This window comes from Acanthisitta chloris, unplaced genomic scaffold (genome assembly GCF_000695815.1).
Source record: "Acanthisitta chloris isolate BGI_N310 unplaced genomic scaffold, ASM69581v1 scaffold1168, whole genome shotgun sequence".
Lineage (NCBI taxonomy): Eukaryota > Metazoa > Chordata > Aves > Passeriformes > Acanthisittidae > Acanthisitta > Acanthisitta chloris.
In genome coordinates, this window is record NW_008687373.1 from 101,371 (window position 1) to 117,794 (window position 16,424).

A 16,424-nucleotide genomic window follows, 5' to 3' on the forward strand; every position below is an offset into this window, starting at 1 on the left:
TTATCTCTTTCCATAATACCTTACGTAGTTAAAAGCTTTCTGCTGCATGTGTTGGTCAAACGTGACCTCGGTTTGTCTGATGATTATATTGTAGTGGGTTATGGTCAGAAGTTTAAAGACATTGTAGTAATGGATCAGTTCTGTAATAAACTCTGATTAATGAAAATAAATAGAAACTAAAGTTTCCTGAAAATAGATTTAAAGGTCATTATCTCATTTAAATTATGTTTTTCTCTCATGATGATTTATGATCAATTTCCACAGTGTCCTTACAAGAAAAATATGTGCAGATACACTGCTTTCAGACCTTTAAATGGCATATAGTAAGACTGCAGTCTCAGGGGAAATAATAATGACTTTATAGCTAATAAATTGTATGCTGCATTTTGTAAAACTAATGATACTAAAGATTCAATGATTTTTTGAGTGGATAAGCATGAAGGAGAACAAATACTGTTTGTTGCTCTCTATTAAGAGTTGATTGTTTTGTTGCAACTGCTGTATAGAGGGAGTTAGATTTAATTTTTTCATTTTTAGATCATGGATTCAAATTCAAGTTCAAAACATGACTCGAAGCCTGTGTGCTCATAATAATCCTGTATGAAGTGCCTTACTTCTTTTGTCAGTTTTTACGTCAAGTTTGAAAATCAATGTCGTTTTAAGATTCTAGTGGTTTATAATCTAGAAGAAAAAAAATAGAAGTTTGAATAGTTTCTTTAATCGTCTTTCATGATTTTCTGTGTTACACAAGAGAATTTATAACACACTGAGGATATACACAAAACATATGCCACACTCTTGAAAATTTAATTTTGCAATAGCATATATTTACAGAGTTCTTGTTCTTAAAAGAAACCAAAACAACATAACAGATATACCATTAATGATGCTTTAATTTTTTGAAAATGCTTTTTTCTGTGAAACCTTTCCTGGAGAAAAAATAAAATTTGGGGGGTATAAGGGAAATAGGATGGGGGCATCAAATAATAATTTCATGCTTTATAAAGGTTTATATTTAAGAAAAAAGGACATTTTAGTCCTGCCAAAAACAGTAAAAAAATCTCTATTTTTCTGCAGTTAGTAACTGTAACTATAATTTATAACTGTAAGCTATAACAAAAAGTCTGGACCACAAAATATTATGTTCCTGCCTTGAGAGTGTGAATAACTATTTTTCTTAACTAGAAGCTGAATTAAATACTTCTTTGTTTAGTGTACTGTCCTATTGATATGAATAGACCTGTAGGTAGAATAACTTTATTTTCAATTCAAGTAACATGTTAAGAATATTGCTGCGCTTAACCAGTGAAGTGAGAGCAAATGCCACTCTTACTTTAAAACTTTTGTGACCTCCATTTCTGAAGGTGGTGATAATATACATGCTTCCCAAAGTCCAAGAAAATTACATGTTCCAAGGGAAATAATCTTCCTTGTATTTCTGATGGGAGCTGGAGATAAAACGTTTGTAAAGACCCGGTCCAAGTGTTGCTTTGTGAAGTGCTGTTAGTAATTCACTCTTAATGAAAATGTTTTGGTTTTATCAGATTTCTGCTCTGAGAATATATGCGGCTATCTGTATAAGGCTTTTTCCTGATAACTTGCTTTTCAGATTTTTAGTAGTAGTATCGGTAATTTTAGAAAACATTTAAGCCTTTATGACATAATTCCATTCTGATAAAGGAAGTAGTCTGGCAAAAGTTGCTTGCAGATGAGCTAATTGCACATAGAACTACATACTAATTATGTTGCTACCTGAAAAACTTTCAGGCACTCTAACTGTGCATGTCATGTAAAGACTGGAGTCATCACTAGGTATATAATTAAAAATGAAGTGACTGTTTCTTTTTTCACTTGCTCCCTAATCATTGCTTTTTTGTGCTCATTTGCTGTCACCAAGTCATTCCCCAGGGATGTGGGGTTTATTTTGTTTGGGGGGTTTTTTTCTGCATCAGGAAGTCTGTTTTTTTCCAAACATTCCTCAGGATTCATTTCACTAGATGAATAAGTGATTCAAAGGATCAAAGCAAAGGATACTGGAAAAAATTATGGGTCAAATAAATGTGCTTCAGTTAGTCTTTTCTGCTTTCTACTCCTTCCTTGGGTTGCTCATGCAACAGCAGAAATGGGGACATGCTTTCTGAAGAGTGGCCAAGTTGTCTGCAGAATGCAGACAAGACTAACAGTTACCCTACTTGCAAGTACTCTTGTGTTGGCAAGAAAGTATCTCAGTTAGAAATGCTGAAGCCATATTTGATTGTCAGAAATATTTGTGCCTACATGTAACTTTTTTTTCTTTTTTTATGACTTACTGTGTTGTTTAGTCTTCTCCTTGTATGGTGAGGAAACAAGACAAACCTTTGCCAGCACCACCACCTCCTTTGCGAGATCCTCCACCGCCCCCACCAGAGAGACCTCCTCCAATTCCACCAGACAACAGGATAAGCAGACACCTGCATCATCCAGAAAGTGTGCCTTCCAGAGACCAGCCAATGCCCCTTGAAGGCTGGTGTCCCAGAGACATGTTTGGGCCAAGTCAGTTGGTAGGGTGTCGAGTAGGGAGCGATGCTTCTCCCAAACCAGGACTGACTGCAATTTCAAACATAAATGGAAGGCACAACCGCATAAGTTCTGATCCAGGATTTATGAGGAAGCACAGACGTCACGAGCTGCCTGCAGAAGGTGCCAAGGTATTTCAGATGAACTGAATGTTGAATCCCTAGTTTGATACCCTACTGCAGCACTGTCTTGCACTGTTTATACTGGTCAGTGTTGATCTGTTGTTTCTGAATCTTTGCTGTTGATACTTAATAATAAGCTGGTCATAAAGAAGTTAAATACTGTAATTTGCAAAGCAACAGCACATGAGGGTCTAAGTTACAATTTTCACATGAAACCTTCAAAAATGTCTTGGAGAGAAAGTTCTAGTTTTGCTGTATTCTTTAGGAAATTATCCATGACAATAATATGTCACTGTGTACTGTTATATAGCTTCTCAGCTCCAGTTTGGAAGTGTCTTATGTGAAAACTGTGTATGCATTTGCTGATGGAATAGTAGATGTTCCAGTTACCTCTGTTGTAAGTGATTTGAGGACTTGGTAACCTCTTCACTCGGTAACATATGATGTATACAAATGCACTTAAATTGTTAGATATATTGTGTGCACTAACATAAAAAGCTAAATATTCTGAAGGTCACTTGTGTTCATTGGTAAAACTTTATTTTCAAACCAGCTTTAAATTAGCCATGATGTTCAGTATACTCTAATGAAATGGGTCTAACCTGCCTTGACCCCTAGGAAAGAGGAAACAAGTACATCCAAAGCTAAGCTAAATGTAGGGTCATTTGTTGTATCTTTATCACTGGCTATATGGGCAGCATCCTTGAAAGTGCTCAGTGGCACAGCCCCAGTAGTGCATTGTTTGATTTGGCGTTGTCGTCAGTACTCTAAACCTTACTCAGGACAATTAGCATTGCAACTCCCTTTTTCTTCTTCAATTGTTTATGGTAATATGCATATCTTTGCCTGAATTTTTATCTCCTTAGTACTTAAATCAGAACTCCACTTGCCGGAGTTGTACATTGTTGTATTTTGTCTGTAGAAATTTTTGACTTCTCTTGGACAAATGTCCAGTGTAATAATCAATTTTCAGTGCTGAGGGTGTTCAGAGTTGTTACTTGCAACCTTTTCACTGGTTGTCTAGCCTGGTTTGGGTACGGAGCATCTACTTGTCACTCATGGGAGAAGTATGTTTTCCTGTGCTCAGTGGCATGTCTATAACTATGGTGTTTCTTCTATTAAAAAAAATTGAGGGATTGTTTCTGTATATTACTTGAAGATATCTGTGTAGGAGAGCATAGAGGGAATCCTTCTGGCCTTAAGCATCTTCAGGCACTTGCAAGACCATGTACAGTTGGACAGGCTTAGGTTTGAAAAAAAATCAAATGGAATGGCCAAAGAAGAAATTCCTAGTTCTGCTCTAAATCAGTTTTATCAAAGCAGCTCAGTAATTTATTCATAGAAGTTGTTAACTCAAAGCTGCTGCTCTTTTTTTTTTTTTTTCTCTTGAACACTACATAGCTTGTGCTAAGACAGATGGATTTGTGGTTAAGTCATGGTATTTAGAAATCATGATTTTTTTTTCTCTATTTGCTTTTCCCAAGGTCACAAGCTATTTAACCTTTCTATCTCCAGTTTATTTTTTTTAATATGGATGTTTTGGTTATTTTGAAAATGCATTGCTGAAATTGAATTAGTATCGATAAAGGGTATTGACATCCATGATGAAAGGTGCTTAAGTTGTCCATGATCTTATGCATAATTAGAATGTCCTTTTATCAGCATTGAGGCAAATCACCAAAATTTTACTTGGAACCAGGCTGTTGTTTACAATGCTGTAGCTTTACATCTGATTTTAAAAGGATACTGGGTTTATATCTTCAAATGTACCTTCGTGTAGCATTCTAGGTGTCCTCTGGCACAGTGTTGAAGCTATGAACTGAATACTTCTCAAATTAGAATACCCACTCAGGGTGGAAGTGCCATTGTAGCCTGGAGAAGTTACATATACATATCATTAACCAAATACTGTTTGAACTGTCATCTTCAGGTTATAAATCTAAGCCATTTGATTAAGGGGAGCAACTGACAACTCTGAATTAATGTTTCAGGCTGTATTTGCATTCTTGAGGGAAACACTGAATTCATTTTCATCCCTGATTCATATATCAATTGTAATATAAACTTTTTGCTATTGATTAAAGCCAAGAATTGGGAGAACAATCCTGTAGGTAGGGGATGGATTCTGGCAGGCACTGTATCACAGAGTTTTAAAAAACATTAATATGTTCAGCATGCTGAACTTGTTGCTTTCCCATTGCACTTCATCTCTCTCACTTCGTAGTCTTGAAGTCTTAATTTTCCATAAAGCAGTTCAGCTGTAACTGAGTAGTCCATCTAGTAACCATGATGTGAAACTTTTTCTTTTGGTCAAATTTTAAGGTAACATGTTCTACAGCTGTCAAATGGGGTGAGCTGAAACAGCTTTGAAGGTTACTTCATATAACAGCTCTGCAGTGTAAACTCCTAGGAAAAGCTTTACTCACAGTATAACATGTTCTACAGCTCCCAAATGGGGTGTGCTGAAACAGCTTTGAAGGTCACTTCATATAACAGCTCTGCAGTGTGAACTCCTAGGAAAAGCTTTACTCACAGTCTTCTCAAGGTCTATGTTGTAATAGGTAGCTGATGAATATCTATGACGGTAAACAGAAGGAGATACCAGTTTTAACACTTGTGTGATTTTTGAATATCTATAATGGTAAACAGAAGGGGATACCAGTTTTAACACTTGTGTGATTTTTAGGTTTTTTCAAATGGTCATCTGATAAATGAAGAATATGATGTGCCTGCACGGCTTTCACCCCCTCTTCCAGCTGTCTCCATCACCCCTAGTATAAAGTAAGTTAACTTTTTCTATAAAAGGAATGTGTTAATTAATGTTAGATAATAGCTCTGATTCTCTGGTGCTAAAAGAAAAACAGGAAAAAGAAAAAAATTAATATAACTTGATGATGTGCTTTCCATGAATTTTAATGTGGTTTTACAAAGGAAATGTAAATTGTATTGATAAAGTGGGAGCAGTTCTAATGTTAGTTGAACACAGCATGTTTTTATCAGAAGAGAAGCTAAATTGTGGCAGATCTTTCTCATAGGTGTTTGTCAGTGGGAGCAGATACTGTCTGATTTTGCTTCTACTACTACAGAAGTGTGGCCAGAGCTATTTATCACAGGAGGTGACAGATTCCAGGGAAAGTGATAAGGGTAAAGAATACACTTTGTGAGTGTTCTGCCCCTAATCTAGTCATGCTTTCTGTACATAGAGCCTTATCCAGGGTTCGCACCAGTGTCTCTTCTTTGTTGTGGCTAAAAACCAACCAAACAAAACCATTTTATATAGTTTTTAAGGGGTGAGCATTGACAGAAACCTCTTGTCCATCAAAAAACTCAAGGATGGAAAAAGCAATTTCACACTGCACTGCTGTGTGAAATTTTGCACCCACTGCAGAAGGTGGTTAAAAATGCAATATAGAGTTTGCAGTTCGGCGCCATATATCTTTCCTCTGTCTTTTCAAAAGAAGTTGGATTTTCATCTTTCCTGAACTTGTTTCTGAAGTCAGATGTATGTTAGTGATTGAGCAAAAGAGTCTGAGAAGTTAGAAGGAGCTGGGGAGCTCTAGGCTTTGAGTGTATCCTCAAACAAAAGCAGCATATCTATCCTCTTATTTCTCTGTTCTTTTTCATTCTCCCTTTTCTGTTTAGTTTTAATCTAGTGACTGGCTAGTACTCATGGTGGTTAGCTATTTGGTTTTGTTCACAGAATACCTGGTTGTTCTGAAGTCATGTGGCATCATCTGCAGTCAATACTGAAAGACAAGCTTTTGCTTTGTGGAGAAATGTGCTGTGTGAGTCAGGTGCTGCTTATGTTGAAAAAATTGGGCTTGGCCTGTCATTTCAGCTTTTGCCCTTCTGATAAAATCAAACAAATTAGACCACAAACCCTTCTTAGATTTCCTTATAGTCCTTAAGAACTTCCTTAAATGATGTGTGAAGTAGATGTAGCTTGTAACGTAGCTTGTAGTTCAGCTCAGGAGCCATTCACCATACTTTGAAGTCACAAGTCAGAATGGCTGTGAATGCATTGCACGTCTTTATTCAAGGTCCTCCAGCTGTTGGCTTTTTTTGTGGCAAAGCATAAAGGTGCTATTCACTGCACAATGTCATAGCCAGATGATACACCTACTGCTCTTTGTGTTCAGCTAGTTTAAGAATGAAACTCCTGGTTTTGGTTTTCATGTACGATCAAGCTCAAATTATATTTAGTCCTTAATTTATGCTTTTGTATTTTAGATGTTCTGTGAGTTTTTTATTATTAATCTTAATGTATTGGAGTAATTGCTATACATAGAGGGGCTCAATGTATAAAAGAGTAGATGATGTTGATTGCTAGACCTACAGCCTAGCTATTTATATTTTCTGAAAGCCAAAAGATCTTGTGGAGCTTGTTAATATCTAACCAAATTACTTTCCCTAGAGTGCCCACTAAAATGAAATTTTTGCCTATCATTCTGTTTACACTCATAGAGCAGCAAAACAGGTAGTAGGAGTTAGTTTGTTTTTTTAAAAGGAATCTCATACCAAGCAGTATTTTCTATGACAGAAGTTGTTACCTGTAAATGGAGATTATAAAATTTACCTCTTTCCTGGGCTTCCACTGCTTTCAAGAAGTGATACAAATCACTGTGAGGACAATTAAAGACGGGGTTTTTTAAGTAAAACCAGTTTAAAATACAAGCAAATTCTGGCAGTTTGATAGTATTGTGGCTGGAACAAGACTGAAAGGGTGAATGTTCACTGCACCACTAAGTCCCACTAAATATTTTTTGACCCAAATTAACTTTTGTTCTTTTGATAAGTGCAAACAGGTTAAGCCTTGCAAGTGCCTATTTAGTACTCTAATTCTTTGCAATTCTTTGCTATGTTGTGCTTTGTTTAACTCTCAAAAGGTCAGCTGCCCTTTCCTCTATGCATTCTCAGAGACAAAAAAGCCAGCAACCTTACAAGTTTCAATTTGTCATGGTGTTTTTTGTCTCCTTATATGTAGCAGACATGTATTAAGGATGTTTTAGGCTAAAGAGTATTGTCTGTATTATCTGAGGTCAACTACATAACAGCTAAAGAAAAAACAATCTTTTTCTCATCTCCTTAGGTGCCCTGGTCCTTCAGCAAATTCTTTGTCTGATAAAAGGGATCACACAGATGATGATGATGAATACAAAGTTCCTTCTTCACATCCTGTAATACTGAGCTCACAACCACCTCATAGTCATAATATAAAACCTCTTGCTCGGTAAGGTAATTTAGATGCCTTGAAAACAACTTATCTACAAAACCTCTTTTTCCAAAATATAACTGGGTTCAGTGTCTCTAATGAATGGTTAAGCTTGCCTGCCTTCTAAAATATCTTGCCTTTTCAAGCTTGGACTACTTATGCTGCTGTTTCATTTGACCACTACCACAGTTATGATCCTGTGAAGTTCACTTCATGGTACCTCTCATGTGTCAGAACTAGATACTTTTTGCTTTTGAATACCATTTCTGCAGTTGATCCTTTTTTCCCGTTGGGTTGAGGTTTTCAAAGCAGAGGTTTTCAAAACTGGCCAGGAGATGAAACTTTCTCAAATTTAATTTTAAGGAGGATTGTGTGACCAAAATTCCCAGAGTTAGCTTTGAAAATCTTAAACTTTCACATTTTATATAATACATTTCAGAGTCCAGCACAGTACTGAAAAATAGGTGAACTGGCAGGTGTATGGACATACTTTTGGATACCTTTTTGTCCAATGTACAGTGTGTCTTTTTAGCTTTTTGAGCCTGTTTGGTAGCCTATTTTCTTTGTACTTCTAAGGAAAAGAACCTTTTTTTACAGGCAGGTGGAATATATCTCCCTAGCTTTAAACATGTTCTAAAACAGTATCTCCAAACTTTCACTGTTCTGAATTACTAATGGATTATGGCAAGGAAATTTGGAGCCAAGGGATATGACAACTGAGGACTGTGTCATTCCTGGTGAACTTTTTGGACTTTGACTCATTAAAAAAAACTTAAATTAAGAGAGTAAACCTTGGGGAGAAAAAAAAAGGCCTATTTCCTACTGGTCTTGTAGGCCAAAAGTATGGTATTAAAAGCAAGTATTGATCTAAAAAGTTTAGACCCTTCTGTGATTAAAAAAATGTGGTGACATATTGCCATTTTTTCCTCACTCTATCAGAATGTGATGTCAAGGACCTGCCATGAATAATGTCTCTCCCAAAATTAGCTTATTATAATTTTTAGACCTCTTTAATCAGAATTTAAACGGGTATAAAAAAGGTCATGAGCATGATCACTCCTTGTATGCAGGTTAAAAATTCTGTCTTAGAAATGCTGATCCAGCCTTCACTGCATAGACATTAATATTACACAGTTGCCTAAGCTTTATGAACTCGAGTACTTAAATTCTTATCTACAGTATGAGACTTTAAAAAAAGAAAAAAAAAAATCAATGATGAATAAAACACTCAAGGCTGACCAAGCAAAAAATGGGAAGTAACAAAAAAAAAATAATCCAAGGTCCTGATCCTTTTTACCTATACTATTTCCTATGTGATTGTGTTGTGCCTCTTTGACCAAGCAAAAAATGGGAAGTAACAGAAAAAAAATCCACGGTCCTGATCCTTTTTACCTATACCATTTCCTATGTGATTGTGTTGTGCCTCTGCATGGGAATGTCTTTTTGTACCATGCAAAGTCATTGAATAGAGGCTGAGTTGTTTGCAGGACCAGAGTTACACAGGATGTAACCTTTCTTAGACAAGAAGTTGTCTGCAACAGAAAAGAGCAGTATTTGGACAGATCATCTTGGTTTAGCAGCTTCTGAGGGCCTTGTCTGGGTTAGTAAGTATTGTGGTGCAATAGGAGGGACTATGTAAATGAGACCAACTGACTCCAGGGATCCCACATCCACACTGTGTTTTGTAAAGTTTTGGATTCATACTGTGCCTGTGGCTAAAGTACCCTTTAGTGATTGCAACAGTATTAGCTCCTGCAGGACATCTTATGAGTTAACCATCATCCAGAAGCAGTTGTGTCTACATGCTCTGAAACCCCTCTGCAATATAAACCAAAGTGCTGAAAGGAAGGATGAGTTCTGAAGATCTGTGTCTGTTCAATGTAGGTGTATACTGAAAAAAATCCAGCTGGAAAAATAGAAACTTATCGGGTTTGAGTATCCTTCTTTTGCAGAAAAAAAAGAATTGAGTGCTTTCACTTGGCTGGTGCAGCATATCAATGGGCCCTTAGAATTACTGATAGACTGTAGATGGAAAGCTGATTTCAAAGTTGGGTTTAGTTTAGTTTTTTAGCTAGTGTACTTAGTCTTGTACTTGTGGTGAGTTTATTGGAATGAATCCTGGATTTGCTACAGGGAAAATACCTCAGTTTACCATTCAGGTTGCTCCATGATTAAAAGCACCAGCTCTTACTATACGTTCTGATAAGAATTTTGTGTCAAAACTAACCATTCTCCTAAGCATTAACAAAAATACCCCAAACAAACAAAAAAAAAGGGAAAATGTCGTCTTTTAGCTAATGTCACCGCTTAGATGTGAAAGCTGAGCTCAAGCTTTCAGAAAAGAATCTAGTTTCTAGTTGATGCTGTATTCTTCTCTTGCACTTCTTTAAATCTTATGAGGAAGAGAATTTCAATAAAACATAACTTCCCAGTATTTTTAGCAAAGCTGCTAAACCCAATTTTTCGAAGTATTTTTGTTTGTCATACATTTTTAGCACATTTCAGTTCTTTCCTTCAGTGTGACCTTCTCTTATTTCTTTCCTAAGTGTTGCTTCCTCACTTCTTGAATAGCACTTGGAGTTCTCAGTAAGCTAAAGAGCCTACAAAATTTCTTCTGGATGTTTTGTATTTTAAGAACTATGTAATTCTTCCATCCTATTCCCAAATTTGTATTGCCTCCAAGGCTTTTTGCGCTTCTACTAGTAGATACAACAATGTTAAAAATATTCCAAGGGTAATATAAAAAATTATTTACAGTCTCATTTTCTGGCAGATCAGTTAATTGTTTGGTTTGTTACAGCTGATCATATCTTCCCAGGTATGAGGCAAATTCAGCCATAAGGAATGGAAGGAAAGAATGTCAGCATTACTAATTAGACTGCTATTAGAATGAGGCATTACATTAACTATCTTTTTCCTAAGAAAGCTTTTTCCAAAAGGGAAAAGAAGAGTTGCTTGTTCATACTTGTTTGCTGCCCTTCTTTCTGCTGTTTACTATTGATGTAAACAGGTATTTCAGCATGGTTTGTAAACTGATCACTTAACTGGGCTCATTATGATCTGAATACTTCTGAAGTGGTGCCATGTTACGTTATCTTGCTGCCTGTGGCTAGTTACATTATTGAAAATGCAGAATAGATTCAAATTAAATTAGAAGATACTCTTAATTACTTACTGTATATGCTGAGGAGTCAAAGGAAGTGTTGCATCCACTGTATTTGAAAGATTGAACCAATCTAATGTCAAAGATAGAGGCAACACTTCCTCTACCATGTCTCTGGGGATATTAATTCATAGCAGAATAGCTCTTACCCTTAGGTTTTGTTTTGTTTTGTTTTTTAAATCTTTCTTCAATTCATTTCATTGCTCCTAGTTGTAACTCTTGGGACCACAAACATAATTTCACTTCCTCTTTCCTATTTATATATTCTAAATGATTCCAGACCTTTATTCATTCCTCCTTTCCATATGGCCAAAGCTGATAGGCTTATTAATACTATTGGTAAAAACCCAAGATCTAAAATTTTAGCTGTATATAACTCTAGCAGATTTGCCAATATCTAGTAATAATGGTGCATGGTGGGTTGGGATTTTTATTTTTAAGATGGAATTGCTTAGCATGGTGGCCTTGTTCCAAAGAAACTCTCTGGTTCTTTCCAAACATGCAGGGTCCAAAGTGCCAGTGACAAGAGTAATTTCCTAGTTCTTTCATATTTGTTTAAACAGTATTTAATATTATGAAAAGGCTTGTTCTGTGTTTTCCCCTGCCATATTTGAACAAAGTCATTTTACAAAAATAATCTCCAGTATTTTGGACAGGATTATAGGCACTTTGTACAGTTCAGTTGTATGATTTTCATATTTAATTTGATACTGTTGTTTAACTTTGAGGATATAATATGCTTCTATTTTTAAAAAATTGGTTAACTGTGGTAGAACTGTCAAAAACACTCAGCTTTTTAATACAGAACTTAATAGATTCCTGCAAAACAGCTTTGACTAGTTCAGTTTTTGGTTGATTTTTTTGGTGTTTGGTTTTTTTATGTTTGGCTAAGAGTTTAGCTGAAATTTGTTGCCATTACTAGTGGTATGCTGTGGTGTTCTGTTTGGATTTTTTTGTTATTCTTATATTTTGTTTAATGGCTTTTCCGTGTACTTAGGTGTGGATAATTACCAAAATCCACATTTCACTTTTTAATATTTCTGCTGTTGAAAATTCAGCATCTGGGAAGGCAAAATAGGATAGAGTCTGTGACTTAAAGATGGGAATAAACTAATGACCTGAGCTCTGAAATGAGAACTATATTTAATGTTGATTGTTCCCCTAACTTGTGTTACAGCCCTTAGCGGTTTTTCCCCTAACTTGTGTTACAGCCCTTAGTAAGTTATTTAAGCCATGGCTTTATCTCACCAAGAAAGCAGCATAATCCTTCGAAGCAGATTTATTGATGGTTAACCAGTATCTGCTTGCAATATCAAGAGATGTAGATTTTAAAATTGGCACAGCTTTTTGTCTTTCATCTGTTTCCATATAATGAACTGCCTGCACAGGTACTTGGTCATTCTGGGAATTAATGCTTGGCTAAATGGTTGATTGCTTCCTGCTTAATGTCTGTCTTCAGGGTGTGTGAGAATGGACAATGTGCTGGAGTAACGAATGGAACACACAGTACTACTTCTGAGATAAAGAAGTCAAAACATCCAGAGTTAGGTATGTTTTTATTTTTCACTATTTATCAACAAAAATTTGCTCTGTGCTGCTCTAGGGGTACAGCAAGAAAACATTCACTTCTTGTGATTGTGTCATTCAGGAGATGTCTATGATGCACCTACTGTTCCGGTACCCTTGCCACCTGCACGACCTCCTACCAGAGACAACCCAAAACACAGCTCTTTGCTCAACAGGACACCCTCCGATTATGATCTTCTGGTGCCCCCTTTAGGTTGCAGACTTTTTGCTGATTACATGTAATGGTTAACATTGCCTAGATGAACTAAATGCCATGTTTGCTGAAAAACAGCCAATGTTGAGTATGTTAAGAGTATCAAACATGCTATGAGCTAAATATTACAGCTGTAAGTCAGTATTTGTGTCAGTGACCTGTACTTGCAGCTTCTTTATAAGCCCTGATGCAAGAGAGGCAAAAAGGCATACTAAACTTGTATGCAGCTATACAGAAAAGTAAAACCATTTTTTCCTAAAATGAATTATAATTGTTTGTCCCTTACTAAAAAGTTTGAGCATTGCAATTTAATATGGTAGTAGAGGGTTTCTCCTATTGTAGCTTAAATAATTCCATTTCTTTTATCAAATGCAAAGAAGAATGCCAAAGAGATGGTATTTAAGTGAAAAAAAGCAAACCACTACATTAAATTAATAAGTTTATTTCTGGTTTGGTTGGTTTTTTCCACTATTAAGGGACAGTTCAAAACTCATTGCTGTCTACAGTCCTCAAAAGCTGTTTTTTCCAACCCTGATTTCTGTTCTCCTACACAAAAATCAGTGATTTCTGCAAATATACTGGTGCTGTGCTTGGCCACCACCCACACTTTCATTGACAAAGTCAGCTGCATGATTGTGTCTGTGTGTATGTGTCATAATCCAATTTTCTTGTTCCATAAAATATTTTGAACATTTGCCTTGTTCGTGGACTGTGCTCTCTCTGGTCCCCAAAGTGTTCCTGAGTTGTGGGAGGACATAGAATTGAAGGCAAAAGAACAAAAAAATCACACTGCTTGGTAACTCAAGTCCTATCTGTGCCACCTTTGTGTAAAGGGTGCATTGTTTTGCCAAGCTTTAGAAAATTCAGTTTATATCTAAAGTCAGTGGTTCACAACAGCAGGTAAAGATAATACACGGTATAAATGTAGCAGGTTCAATGTAGTCAACACTGGTGTTTGTATATAAATATATTTGCTTAGCCACTGACACACAGCTTGTTATTCTGCAATGATATTCAGTGAAGCTTTCATTATAATACACTCTTTGCAATTGAGTCACTAAAAGCAATCTCTCCTCCCATCCCAGAAAAGAAACTGAGCATTGCAAAAGGTCATTCAGAGCATGTTTTAAAAGAGGATTGTGTGTAGTAAGAGTCAGGGCTACAGTTTCATTACTGGAGTCACTGAACTGTTTAGATGAACCTGACGAGTAAAAGCCTCAGCAGCCAGAGAAAAATAAAGTTTAAGCTTCGCTCTTTATTCTGCAGTTCTTAATGAAGTCCTGCTCATCTATTCATGTGTTTCTAAAATGCAGGTGATGACACTTTTGATAACTCACCCCCTTCACTACCACCACCACCACCACCTGCACGGCACAGCATGATCGAGCACACAAAACCTGCTGGTTCAGGAAGTCGACCTTCTTCAGGGCATGAGCTGTTCCTTCATTCTGGTAAGTATGCAGAGGAAGCAACAGAGTTTATTTCATTTTCCTTTACTTTAGAAGCTTATCTGTTCAGTGCTAAAGTTGCCATCAGGCTTCAGAATTCTGTTTTGTCTATACTTCATTATACAAAATATTAAGAAATTGGTTTCTTTAATGGTGGAGGCGAAGCAACTCGGAATATAGAAAGACTTCATTGTCACTAAGTAATAAAATAAGGTCAATATCGGTGGAGGCGAAGCAACTCAGAATATAGAAAGATTTCATTATCACTAAGTAATAAAATAAGGTCAATATTTCTATACCAGGCTGGACATTTTGGTAAATTGTATTTTTCTTGTAAGGATACTAACTTGTATAGCACCAAATTTTCTGTTGTAATCTGTGATACTGTCTGTATCCTTTGGCCAACTCCATTGTTTCCTATAGTAAAACATAATTCATGGGGTTTATTTTCAAGTTAAAACTTGGGGGAAAACTAGAAAATAAGTGAAAAGAACATTCTGCTGTGTTAGAACTGTTGTAAAATTTTGCTTCAAAACTATATTAATTGTGGACACAGTTGCTGGATCCTGGGGTTCATAACCTTTTTGCTAAGTCAAGTTTTCACCTATCTCTCCCTGTAAATCACGATGGCACTTTCAGTCTGGTATTTTGCTTGTAAAAGATAAAAAAGCTAGGTTCACATTTCACGATTTTTGTCTTTGAGTTGAAAAGCATTTGATTGTCAGGTTAATTAAGTTGGATACATTCGCTGATTATGATACAGATGGTGACAGGATTTTTGTGACTTATAGTGTGTGTCTGTGAAGTGACTTATTTTCTTCTCTGTGAAGCTTCCAAAGGGTGTTGGTGTCTTAAGTTTACCTTTTCCATTAATATTTTCAGTGATAATCTATGTTGTGGTGTGGTTAGATGTTGTCTTACCCATACCTGTTTTTCTTAGAAGCTGTGTGGAGTGGGAGAAATTGAATTATTTTGGAGATAGTGTCACAGGAAGGCCAGAATCTTGATGACAAGCAGTCCATAATGGCCTGACAGATTGTCAGGTGTTTGGCTGACCTGTGAGAATGTTACTGGCTGTGGCACGAAAGGAAGCTACTTTAGGTTGAACTGCAGTGACCTTTTATGGAATGTTTTTATTATGTATGTTTTGCTATCAGTCAAGGCCAGACATTGAGTAATTTGCCAAAGCTGTGTAGATTTTGTAATGAAAGTTAAGCTCAGTGTGTTACTTCGTAATATCAGCCTCTGAATGCACCCAGGTAAAAAGACTCAGCACATTACAGAATTTAAATATTGATCTTCATAAATACAGGACCAGGAATTAGTTTATCTTCTACACTTCAAAATTAAAATAGTGTCATTTTCAGCAGTCTAGTCTGAACAGGAGCCTCGATTGTATCATCTGATGCAGACACACACACTGCACCATTCAGTTGTAAAGGGAATGGAGAGCAAAAATAGAAGTCCTCACACACAGATGCACACCAGCTCCATCTCTCTGTGTCCAGTTCCCAGAAACATGCAGCATTTTAAATTAAGTGTTACTTCCAAACAATCTAGGAAACATAATCGATAGTGTTAAAAATATTTAATAGCTCTTAAATAAATATCTGGAATGTGCTTCTATGGCCATGTATAGTTCTTCATATTTGCATAGGGAATATAATCTTACAGCAGCAGTTTTCATTAATCTTAGAAATGTATGCATCTACTTAGGCATGCATGGCTGTGTGAATTGGTCTTTTTTATTCATGTGGTATTTCTAAAGCCATATTACTCACTTTGCATCTTTCACATAATCAGTTGTAGATGATTTATGATGAGTTTTTGATGACTGGTTTCCATACAAGTCTTGAGGGTGATTTCTCAGCTATCCATCAGAGCCTGTCAGATTAGAATAATAATCTCATCATCAACACCAGCAAGAAGTTGCACTCACATACTCACTTTACAAACAGAGGCCAGAGCAGAAGCCGGATCCAGGATGACGTTGCATCTGCTCAAGCTGCATCTTCCGTAGCAAAAAAAGGGGCAAAATATACCAGGACTATATATTAGATCCAGGATGACGTTGCATCTGCTCAGGCTGCATCTTCCATAGCAAAAAAAAAAAAAGGGGGCAAAATATACCAGGACTATATAT

At 36.4% G+C, this 16,424-nt stretch overlaps 1 protein-coding gene across 1 annotated transcript in view; it reads left to right on the forward strand.

Moving 5' to 3' along the window:
* The window catches only part of LOC103807793 (E3 ubiquitin-protein ligase CBL-B-like), a gene marked incomplete at both ends in the record, with an annotated part of 115,351 nt that extends 101,067 nt beyond the window's left edge, over nt 1-14,284 (forward strand). The window contains 6 exon segments of the mRNA XM_009080539.1: nt 2,322-2,687; nt 5,365-5,459; nt 7,768-7,908; nt 12,513-12,601; nt 12,702-12,833; nt 14,147-14,284. Coding sequence (XP_009078787.1) covers nt 2,322-2,687; nt 5,365-5,459; nt 7,768-7,908; nt 12,513-12,601; nt 12,702-12,833; nt 14,147-14,284 — 961 coding nt within the window.
* Between the last annotated feature and the right edge of the window lie 2,140 nt (nt 14,285-16,424).